Source organism: Pelobates fuscus, chromosome 1, assembly GCF_036172605.1.
Source record: "Pelobates fuscus isolate aPelFus1 chromosome 1, aPelFus1.pri, whole genome shotgun sequence".
Lineage (NCBI taxonomy): Eukaryota > Metazoa > Chordata > Amphibia > Anura > Pelobatidae > Pelobates > Pelobates fuscus.
In genome coordinates this window covers 204,799,111-204,811,486 of record NC_086317.1, presented here as the reverse complement: position 1 = coordinate 204,811,486, position 12,376 = coordinate 204,799,111, and the positions used below count along the sequence as shown (strand labels likewise).

General features: G+C 46.7%; 1 protein-coding gene across 1 annotated transcript in view; it reads left to right on the top strand.

Annotated features, from left to right (window-relative positions):
• Positions 1-290: 290 nt before the first annotated feature.
• Positions 291-12,376, top strand: part of LOC134608595 (monocarboxylate transporter 7-like) — a 32,557-nt gene continuing 20,471 nt past the window's right edge. Inside the window, exons 1-2 of the mRNA XM_063451575.1 lie at positions 291-516; positions 964-1,107. Coding sequence (XP_063307645.1) covers positions 291-516; positions 964-1,107 — 370 coding nt within the window. The remainder of the gene's footprint in view (positions 517-963; positions 1,108-12,376) is intronic.

Genomic DNA, 12,376 nt, shown 5'->3' with positions numbered 1-12,376 from the left:
TATCAATGTGGCTGCAAGGGGATTCCTGTTTTATGTTTAACTGCTCCAAAATGGTTTGTCAGCAAACTGGTGGACAACACCCATGGACTTATAGCACCCAGACCACTAAAATAATCTGCAGTGCTTGGAGTGTCCATTTAGCTTTACAGCCATCTTATTTCTGCCCATAGAGATTAGAAAAGCAAAAGAATGTGGCTTCTTCAGAGATAATTTCCTAATACTGTGTAAATGTAACAATTTTTCCCCAATATGTGTATGATGTATTATGGCTTTGTGTCCTCAGGGCGAACATGATTGCTATGAAGAAATTTATGCGCCCCAATGTTTATACAAAGGTGCCTGATGGAGGCTGGGGCTGGGTGATTGCCGTGGCCTTTTTCTTTGTGGAAGCCTTCACATACGGAATCATCAATACTTTTGGAATTTTCTTTGATGAACTAAAAGACTACTTTAATGAAAGTAACGACAAAGTATCATGGATCTTTTCTATCTGTGCATTTGTCTTCACAGTCACAGGTAAGTGGTTTAAAGGAATAGTTCTTTGGAGGTCAGGTAACCTGACTTTATATGAAGGGATAGAAAATGCTTTGATCTACAAGAACTGCATGTTACCTGCAGACATTTATTTGACATTTTAGCCCCACTCTCACGTAGAAAGACACCAGCTCATAGGCTGGAAGTTTATCTGGTTATTTTAGTCAATCCACAATTCAGTGATAAGGGAATCACCAAAGAAATACTCAGCATTAAATTCAGGCTCTCTTCATGAAAGGTTTTATATTCTAGAAAAATTATATTCTAGGAAGGGTGTCAAATTGACAAAGGAATTGCAAGATGAAAAAAGGCTATAATTTTCCTCAAAATGTGCAATTCCCAGTTGAGTGAATAACCCCTAAATGTATTTAGATTTGTTATGGAACACTCTTAATTACAGGAACAAAAGTGTCATCTGTTTAATTTTAGCTCCCATTGCTAGTATCCTGACCAGTCAGTTTGGACATCGCCTTGTAGTCATGGCTGGAGGATTGCTTTGTAGTATTGGCATGCTGGTAACCACATTTGCAAGCAATGTGAACACAATGTACATCTCAATTGGCGTTATGTCAGGTAAGTGCCCCAATCCCAAAATCATACAAAATTGTACCAGAAATGTTAGTAAGTGCCCCTCATTTACAGCTCTTAGTAGAAAAGAAAGATTAAACTCTCCTTGCTCCTATGGCCAGCATTGTGCGACTGAGTGAAAGAACTTTGTAGTGGCAAAACTAATATTTCCCAGTACAATACATTCACACATGGAAAGTGCCATAAGATTTCCGTCTGAGGAAACCTTACCTGAGGGATCCTGATTACTGATGTCGCGAACATAAAATTTTCCGTTCGCGAACGGCGGACGCGAACTTCCGCAAATGTTCGCGACCGGGCGAACCGCCATAGACTTCAATAGGCAGGCGAATTTTAAAACCCACAGGGACTCTTTCTGGCCACAATAGTAATGGAAACGTTGTTTCAAGGGGACTAACACCTGGACTGTGGCATGCCGGAGGGGGATCCATGGCAAAACTCCCATGGAAAATTACAGAGTTGATGCAGAGTCTGGTTTTAATCCATAAAGGGCATAAATCACCTAACATTCCTAAATTGTTTGGAATAACGTGCTTTAAAACATCAGGTATGATGTTGTATCGATCAGGTAGTGTAAGGGTTACGCCCGCTTCACAGTGACAGACCAAACTCCCCGTTTAACGCACCGCAAACAACCGCAAACAGTCCATTTGCACAACCGCAAACTCCCCATTTGCACAAGGTTGGATACCAAGCTAGCCATGTCCCGTTCCTTGTCCTCACTGATGTCCCCAGCCACCCAGCCACGTACAACACCAAGGGTCCCCGAAAGGTGACAACAAGCCCCTTGGGACGCCTGCTTAGTTTGGTTTTCCACCTCCTCAAAGCCACCTTCCTCCTCTGACTCCTCTTCTTCAGACTCCTCTCTCTGCGTTGCCTCTCTCTGCGTTATTATAAGGTGTGTTAAGTAGTACTATTGCTATCAGTTTAATCCCTGTTACGTACCCTATCAGGGGACGTGTATATGGCATCGATTTTAGGAACCGGGAGATGGAAAAAGATGCTTGGTCGGTCCTCCTACTTCAAATTTGGGGCACTGCGCGTGTAATCTAATGTGCCACCAAAAAGGAGTGGTGTGTTAAGTAGTCCCCCTCATCAGGCCTTTTTTAGTCGAATGTATCGCCCACTGTCAGTTCTTAATAAAGGTGAGGTAATCTAGACTTTTTTGACCTAGGCGACTTCTCTTCTCAGTGACAATACCTCCTGCTGCACTGAAGGTCCTTTCTGACAGGACACTTGAAGCGGGGCAGGCCAGAAGTTCTATCGCAAATTGGGATAGCTCAGGCCACAGGTCAAGCCTGCACACCCAGTAGTCAAGGGGTTCATCGCTCCGATATCTGCAGTTAAGGCGAGGTAGTCTGCTACCTGTCGGTCGAGTCGTTCTCTGAGGGTGGACCCCGAAGGGCTGTGGCGATGCATAGGACTTAAAAAGCTCCGCATGTCCTCCATCAACAACACGTCTGTAAAGCGTCCTGTCCTTGCCGGCGTGGTCGTGGGAGGAGGAGGATTACTTTCACCTCTTCCCCTGTTAGATTCCCGTTGTGCTGTGACATCACCCTTATACGCTGTGTAAAGCATACTTTTTAATTTATTTTGGAACTGCTGCATCCTTTCCGACTTGCGGTAATTCGGTAACATTTCAGGCACTTTCTGCTTATACCGGGGGTCTAGTAGCGTGGACACCCAGTACAGGTCGTTCTCCTTCAGCCTTTTTATACAAGGTCCCTCAACAGGCACGACAGCATGAAAGACCCCATTTGCACAAGGTTGGATGCCGAGCTACTCATGTCCCTTTCCTCATCCTCAGTGATCACACTGAAGGTATGTTCTTCCTCCCAGCCACGTACAACACCACGGGTACCAGATAGGTGACAACGAGCACCCTGGGATGCCTGTTGTGGTTGGTCTTCCTCCTCCTCCTCAAAGCCACATTCCTCCTCTGACTACTGTTCCTCACAATCCTCTTCCAGCGTTGCCGCAGGTCCAGCAAGCGATGCTGATAAGGCTGTTTCTAGTGGTGATGGTGACCACAACTCTTCCTCTTCCTCTTTACGCTCATCTACGGCCTGATCCAGCACTCTTCGCAGGGCATGCTCCAGGAAGAAAACAAATGTTATGATGTCGCTTATGGTGCCTTCGATGCGACTGACTAGGTTTGTCACCTCCTCAAAAGGACGCATGAGCCTACAGGCATTGCGCATGAGCGTCCAGTAACGTGGCAAAAAAATTCCCAGCTCCGCAGAGGCTGTCCTAGCACCCCGGTCATACAAATACTCGTTAACGGCTTTTACTTGTTGGAGCAGGCGGTCAAACATTAGGAGTGTTGAATTCCAACGTGTCGGGCTGTCGCACATCAAGCGCCTCACTGGCATGTTGTTTCGCCGCTGGATATCTGCAAAGTGCGCCATGGCAGTGTAGGAACGCCTGAAATGGCCACACACCTTCCTGGCCTGCTTCAGGACGTCCTGTAAGCCTGGGTACTTATGCACAAAGCGTTGTACGATCAGATTACACACATGTGCCATGCACAGCACATGTGTCAACTTGCCCAAATTCAATGCCGCCAACAAATTTCTTCCGTTGTCACAAACCACTTTGCCAATCTCCAGTTGGTGCGGAGTCAGCCACTGATCCACCTGTGTGTTCAGGGCGGACAGGAGTGCTGGTCCGGTGTGACTCTCTGCTTTCAGGCAAATCAACCCCAAGACGGCGTGACACTGCCGTATCCGGGATGTGGAATAATACCTGGGGAGCTGGGGGGGTGCCGTTGTTGTGGAGCAAGACGCAGCAGCAGAAGAGGACTCAGCCGAGGAGGTTATGGAAGAGGATGGAGTAGGAGGAGTAGAGGAGGTGGCAGCAGGCCTGCCTGCAAGTCGTGGCGGTGTCACCAACTCCTCTGCAGAGCCACGCATTCCATGCTTGGCAGGCGTCAGCAGGTTTACCCAATGCGCAGTGTAGGTGATATACCTGCCCTGACCATGCTTTGCAGACCAGGTATCAGTGGTCAGATGGACCCTTGCCTCAACACTGTGTGCCAGACATGCCATTACTTCCTTTTGCACAATCGAGTACAGGTTGGGGATTGCCTTTTGTGCAAAGAAATTTCGGCCGGGTACCATCCACTGCGGTGTCCCAATAGCTACAAATTTTTGGAACGCCTCAGACTCCACTAGCTTGTATGGTAAAAGCTGGTGGGCTAAGAGTTCAGACAAGCCAGCTGTCAGATGCCGGGCAAGGGGGTGACTTTGTGACATTGGCTTGTTACGCTCAAACATGTCCTTGACAGACACCTGACTGTGGGCAGATGAGCAGGAACTGCTCAAGGCGAGAGATGGAGTGGCGGATGGTTGAGAGGGGGCAAGGAGGACAGGGCTGAAGATGCTGGACCAGGAGGAGGATGGCGGCTTTGAGTTTGTGTGCTGCTTGTACTCATGTGTTGATCCCATAGGCGTTTGTGATGTGCGATCATGTGCCTTCGCAAAGCAGTTGTACCTAGGTGGGTGTTGGACTTCCTACGACTCAGTTTCTTTTGGCACAGGTTGCAAATAGCATCGCTGTTGTCAGAGGCAGACACACAAAAAAAATGCCACACTGCTGAGCTCTGCAATGACGGCATTCTGGTGGTGGCAACAGCATGCGTTGATTGGCGTGCTGTCTGGCTGACCCCGGGTGCCGATGCATGCTGTCTGACTGTGCCACTAGCTCCTTGCGACGACCTCCCTCTGCTTCCAACTTGTCTCCTCCTCCTCTCTGTCTCCCCATCTGAACTTTCCCCCTGTTCTTCTTCTCTTCTAGCCGGCACCCATGTGACATCCACGGACGCATCGTCATCATCAACCGCTTCACTTGTATCTGACAACTCAGCAAAGGAAGCAGCAGCGGGTACAACATCATCATCACCACACCGTACGTCCATGTGTGTAATGCTGCCTAACTGAGACATATCCCTGTTATCTACATCCTCTGGCAATAATGCTTGCGCATCACTCATTTCTACCAACTGATGTGTACATAACTCCTCTAACATATCAAGTGAAGCGGCTGTGGTGCTAGTGTTGGTGGTGGCGGCAGGCGGGCGAGTGGTAACTTGAGAGGTGCCCGAAGCTAAGCTGGAGGAGTGTGGTGCGTCAAGGTTCTGAGCGGAAGCTGTAGAAGATTGGGTGTCCTGTGTTAGCCAGTCAACTATGTCCTCAGTACTTCGAGTTCAGGGTACGTGGCCTCTGAACACTGGGCATTATTCTAGGGCCAAAGGGAATCACAGCACCACAACCACGACGGCCCCTGAGGGGTGGCCTGCCTCTGCCTGTCATTTTTTTTTCGATTAGTGGTACTATGCGTGCAAGCTACTGTGACAACAGATATGAGTGGCACTGTGCACTGGCAGAAGTTGGCAGAGTAGACGCTGTAGGCCTGACACGCATGCTTGCAGACAACAACTGCTATTCAATCTATTACATTTAAAAAACATTTTTTTTTTTAAATGTACACTGCTGTTACACCAGATATGAGTTGCACTGGTGTGACACTGTGCCCTGGCAGGCCCTGAAACGCACACGTGTGAAGGAAACTGACTGCTATTATTTCACAGTCAAATTTCTAGTTTTGTTTTTAAATGTACACTACTGTTACACCAGATATGAGTTGCACTGGTGTGACACTGTGCCCTGGCAGGCCCTGAAACGCACACGTGTGAAGGAAACTGACTGCTATTATTTCACAGTCAAATTTCTAGTTTTTTATTTAATGTACACTACTGTTACACCAGATATGAGTTGCACTGTTGTGACACTGTGCCCTGGCAGGCCCTGAAATGCACACGTGTGAAGGAAACTGACTGCTATTATTTCACAGTCAAATTTCTAGTTTTTTTTTTAAAAATGTACACTACTGTTACACCAGATATGAGTTGCACTGGTGTGACACTGTGCCCTGGCAGGCCTTGAAAGGCACACGTGTGAAGGAAACTGACTGCTATTATATTACAGTCAAAAAAGTTTTTGGTTTTTTTTAAATGCAAGCTATTGTGACACCAGATATGAGTGGTGGCACTGGGCAAGTGGGCACAGTATACGCTGTGAGCCTGACACACACGCTGGCAGGCAGGCAGGCAACTGCAATTAGATTACACAGAAAAAAAAAGCAGACTGATGTTCTAGCCCTAAAAAGGGCTTTTTGGGGTGCTGTCCTTACAGCAGAGATCAGATGAGTTCTTCAGGACTGTAGTGGACACTGAATACACTAGCCTAGCTATCGTTTTCCCTATTAAATCAGCAGCAGCACGCTGCCCCTCCTCTCACTAAGAATGCAGCTTCAGAATGAATCTAAAATGGATGCTATCCAGGAGGTGGGAGGGTCTGGGAGGGAGGGTCTGCTGCTGATTGGCTGGAATGTGTCTGTTGACTGTGAGGTACAGGGTCAAAGTTTACTCAATGATGATGAATAGGGGGCAGACCGAACATCGCATATGTTCGCCATCCGTGGCGAACAAGAACAAGTTATGTTCGCCAGGAACTATTCGCCTGCGAACCGTTCGGGACATCACTAATCCTGATATTTATGTTGGACTTTTGTTCAGTGTAGGACTGACGACTCGGGCAGATAGGTCATGGACAGAGGGCCTGAGGCAGATAGGCGCCATGCTCTAGTTGAGGAGATCATAGACCTCACCGCCTAGAAAACATAATTAATCACATATTAAAGTGGGAGGTTATGGGACTCCTGCAACCTCTACAATCACAGGTTAGGTGACCCCTTCTCAGTGAGACACAGTGTTCTGTCACAGTTCTTGCTGTCTGGTCTCTTTCCCCTCTGCAGTGCTCTCTGTGAGGGGGAAGAGGTGGCCAGGGGGTGGGAGGAGGAAGGGCAGAGCACCTAGGAGATAAGGAGCTGTAGCAGCCTGCAAGAAAGTACAGTTAAGCGCCATGTAGACTTTTTGTATAGCCCCTATCCCCAACGCACCTACCTTAGCCCTCCCTGCACCCACATCAGCCCCTAATGCAGAAAACCAAAAGGCAGATCCTCAGCTGTTATTGATTTTTATCTTCCAGTTGAGTTTCTAACTCATGCTGAAGCAGGCAGGTTCACCAACATAAAGGCCTGTAGGGCCAGTGACATGGTAGTAACTGACAGGGTAAAACACTAAATTCAGTATACACGACTAATACTTAAAGGGGCACTATAGTCACCAGAACAACTACAGCTTAATGTAGTTGTTCTGGTGACTATAGTTAGTCTTTGCATGCATTTTCATGTAAACACTGCCTTTTCAGAGAAAAACATTGCAGCCTTAGGACACCTGCAGTGGCCACTTCTCAGATGGCTTCTCTGGGGGCTTTCTGGGGCAGTGCTGGCCCGCCTCCTTGACGGAGATCATCAATGTCACGAAAGCACCCTACTTCAAGAGTGTGCCTGACATAGTTGTGGTGGTGAAAGGGTTAAAGATCACTATTTGTCTGCACTAAAACGGAAATAATGATAAATTCCCACTTAACACTACCCAAACTTAACCATAATAATATAAATATTAAAATGTTAACACTGCCACCACCAAGACAATTTATAAATGGGGTGCCTTCGTCCCCCACGTAAATTAATAAAAAAAAAAAAACACCAAATACAACTTAGCACAATATTTATGTTATTGCATAACACTAATTAGTCTATTCTGGTAACGTGATTCTTTACCAGACAAAGGCAGAACACAATAAAGGAATATTTATTATGAGCATCAAATAGTCACAATGCATACAAAAAATAGATGATAAACAAATTATTTACACCAACAACAGATAAAAAACTAAAAGGAAAAAATAACAGAAGTCCCAATCACTTACTCAGGTTTAAACTCAGGTAAAACTTCTGCCCTGGGGGTCTCTGGCAAGGAAGATGGTGACTCACTCACAATTAGATTTTGGCCCCAAGCAAGTACAATATGCATTTTGATAGCATTGGATATATACCCTGTGGATTACCAAGCCTGGCCCAGAGGTGAATAAAAGGCTAACCTCTAGAAACAATAAGTGACCACCCCCTTGTGTTCCAGACCAACATGAATCCAAATAGAAATGTTTTCTTCGATCTCCTCTTTTGTACGTGCCAACGAAATAATAATTGCATCTATGAATTTGTTACCATTTTTCCATTCCATAGATACGGCACACTTCTTACTTGTGACCCAATATAGCGGACATCACAATCCCTTCCCATATGGTTAAGTTACGCCAATCATGTTTAGGATTGATTAGAAGATTGTGCTTGTCCCATTCTAAATATAATAAAAATTAGGCTTAATTATTAATCTGTGGATAAGTATTAATGTTTCTTTTGGATCTAATACTGGAACACAAGGGTTTTTTTCCTTGAAAGCTAATGATCATTAATATTTTAAGAAATTAACTCATCAATTAAGAGTTACAGGCCATATGGTTGAAGTCAGTTAGTTTACATTGGAACTAGACATACAGGCTTTTCAAGTGTAGAATTTCACAGTCCACCTTGCAGAGCCTTTGATTAATCAAAGAATCAATCCATGTTGTAAGTCATCTGACCCCTTTCACATTCCTACCCCTTCTGTCATCTGACCTCTACCAAGTGGCCAATTCATATATGCACTACGTAAATTACATTAAATGGGAATATTCTATAGTGCAACAATGAATTACATACCCTTGGCATGACACCTCCCCCAAATAAGAGACGCAATAGGAGAAGGCTCTCATGCTTCTACCTTGTGTATCAACACTTGTTCTTTTTTTTGCCTTCACACCATACACTCATCTTTTTCATAGCACTGTTTATGTATGAATGGGGTAGCCCTCATGTGTTCTCACACCTCCCCCAAAAAGGCTTGTATTTAGTCCCTAAGCCATATAACAGCCATATCCACAACAAACATGCCTGATTTGCCTGTTTCCATTTCCCACTGCTCTCTGGTCACATCCCTTGGGCCACACCCACTGCACCCATGTAGAATCTCTAAGGGGAAGAAACCAACAGATTTCTGCAGTACCCCCTGTAAACACACAAAAGATGAGACAGAAAACACTCCCATTTGCTTGTATCAACACCCTTCATCTCTTTTATTGTGTGGTCTGTCTGCTGGGCTCATTGCACTATCTGACTCTGAACCTTTCGTTCAGAACCAGACAGTTGCTTAGAGACAGACTCCTGCTCCTGAGCTGGCTTGGGTGTATGCGTGACGTGTGGTGGTGATAAGGTGACAAGGTTCCTTGTTTCCCTAACAGTATGCTCCCATGCGGCCATACTCCCTGGATCCACAGGCTGAGTCTGTCCCTGCCCTTCACTTTGGGCAGACTGTGGATGGGTCGACTTTCCTACCGATGAAACCACTGTCTCTCCCTCGCTTCCACTCCATCTCCTCACACAAACAGAACCTTGGGAACTGGCTGAGTCTGGCACGGAGTACGGCTCACAAACATTCTGCTCTTCCCTCATAGCCATGCTGTCCCTCCACATTTTATACACAGCACATTAAATACATTTGCTTCAGGCACATTTTTGCACATATATTCATTCAACCCCCTCTTGCTAGAAGTTTTTTTCTGTACATTTTCACAGGACACCTTTGACACCCCATGGTCAGGCACAGAATGTTGCCCACACTTACGTATTTTCCTCACCCAGCCAGGCCATCCTCTCACATAGACCCTCAAACTCTCCTGGTTCTCGCACCTGACCTATTCCTGGTTGAGGCACAGGTGAACATACCAACTCATCCTGCCCTGACTCCCAATGAGTTAAACCACTTTTTTTTTCACATGGCATCTCAAACATTTCTGGCTCTGGCACAGATAGGCACACACACTCTTCCTCCCCTAGCTTCCTGTGAAGTTGTTTTTGCCCATTCCCTCATGGTATTGCATACATCTCGTGCTCTGGCACAGACTAACACACAATCTGCCCTCCCAGCAAAGTTGTCAAGATCTCTTACCTTATTCCATCATGCCCACGTGGTGCAGGATCCAGGGCAGACTCCTCTTCCAACGAGTTAAGCATGTAACACGCCGGCCGCTGGAGTCACCCCCTTTTTATGACGTGGCGCATGCGCTCCAACGTCATGACGTCATTGACACGGCCCCGTGGCCTTAAAGCAAAAGACGCTCCCTTATAAAAGGGGTGCCTTTTGCCTTGTTCCTTGCCCTATTGTGGTTCCTTATTTTCCCCTTAGTGCTCTTTGATTCGGCTTGCATATTTACTGTTGGTTTTGTATACTGACCCGGCTTGGATTTTGACGTTCCTGTTTTCTGGTTCCCTGACTCAGTTTGTATTTTGACCTCCTGATTTCTAGTATGCTGACCCGGCTATTCTTGTATCATTCTCCTGATCTCTGGTATTATGATTTTTGTCTATCCTCTGACTACTCTTTTTCACCTACGTTAAATCCGACCATTTTAAGGTTCAGTAATACATGCTTGGATTTTTTGTGGGTTTACATACTGCGTTTTGGGTTATCACACGACCGTGATATTAGAATAGGACCTTGGACCCTGCAGGTGTCAACCCACAAGCTTCTGGCCATGATGTGCGGTTCGAGGAAATGGACCAGTTTGCCCTTGCTCTGCAGACTTTACTGGCTCGTACAGCACATCTGCAAACCGAAGCGCAAAATCCTATACCTGTAGTTGCTTCACTTAACCTAGAGGTTGCCACAGTTAATACGTCCACTCATATGACGTCCCCTTTACGTTACGGAGGTGCATGCTGAGGGTTTTTAAACCAAGTCAGCATACACTTTGAATTACAACCCAGGGCCTACCCTATCAAAAGGACTAGAGTGGGTTTTATGATCAACCTACTTGTAGATAGGGCATTGATATGAGCAAACCCTTTATGTTAAAATAACAACCCCTTGGTATACAACTATGCTGAGTTTGTGGCTGCATTCAAACAAACCTTTGATCCCCCAGGAAGATGAGTGAATGCAGCCAAAACTCTTCTTAAGATGGAACAAGGATCCCTTCCTCTTGTGGAGTACGCTTTAGAATTTCACACTTATGCTGCAGAAGTGCGATGGAACAACCAGGCATTTGTAGACATATTTATGAATGGTCTCTCGGATACTTTGTTGGATGAGGTTGCAGCTAGGGACTTGCCAGAGGATTTAGAAGAACTCATAACCTATCTGTCCCATATAGACGAGGGCCTCAGGCTTGACCTTAACGCTCCCAACTTCAGAAATAACCACTGTGGCCATCCCTGAACCCATGCAATTAGTGTGAGAACAGGAATGAACCGTTAAGATTATGGACCAGCACTGGTACATTATCAGGAGTGTGTGAACTGCTCCGGGAGGATGGCTGCGTGATATGGGTGAGCTTAATGCAACCTGAACAGGTTGTGGATTCAGGGCCTCCTTCTAAACTTACCCTAAGCCCTGGAGGGCCCCGGGGTGGGGGGGGGGGAGGGTTGGGAACATAGCGGCAAACTGGGAATGTCTCGGGGCTAACAAGATAGAAGCATCTCAGCTGGGGGTAAACTGTGTGTGTCCTGGTTATTATTGTGTCCGGGGGAGTCAGGTATCTGCTGCGTCGGTCGGCATCCTGCGTGGGTGCGGGAAAGCCCAGTGCCTTACAGAATGCCGGGACCTCTGCTAGTGTGGAGAGTTTATGGACAGTTCCCCTGTGTGTGACCACCAGGAACCTGGGGGACCTCCAGTGATATTCCAGTCCCGCTTCTCTGAGGGTGCTGGTGACCAGGTGCAGCGATCTTCGCCATTGTAGCGTGGATCTAGTGAGGTCTTGATAGACTGTGAGTTGTGCGCCTTCAAATGTTAATGGTGTCTTGCCCCGGAGAGCTGTCATCAGCCTGCTCTTGTCTTGGGAGGTGGTGCAGCGTACAATCACATCTTGAACCGCATTTGGGGCTGCTCTGCCTGAGGATGGTAGGCGGTATATCCCATCTGTGTTACATTTTTTGGCATGCATTGGCGGCAGGACAGCGGCTACGAGGCGCCTCATATAGTGAGGCAGTTCGTCAGATATGATTGCGTCTGGTACTCTCCTGATCTTAAGGTGGTTGCGCCTTGTTCTGTCATCAAAGGCGGTATAGTGGAGAGAGATTGCTTGCTGTTGGGCTCGTAGGGCCAGGACCGAGTCATGTAGGGTTGTCAATCCCTGCTTAATGCCGGAAATATCGTCCTCTGTGGACTGCACCTGTTTTTATGGATGCTGTGCTGGATGCCAGGAGGGTTTTGAGTTCCCCGACCAGGTTCTGAAAGTCCCGCTGGGTAACTGGG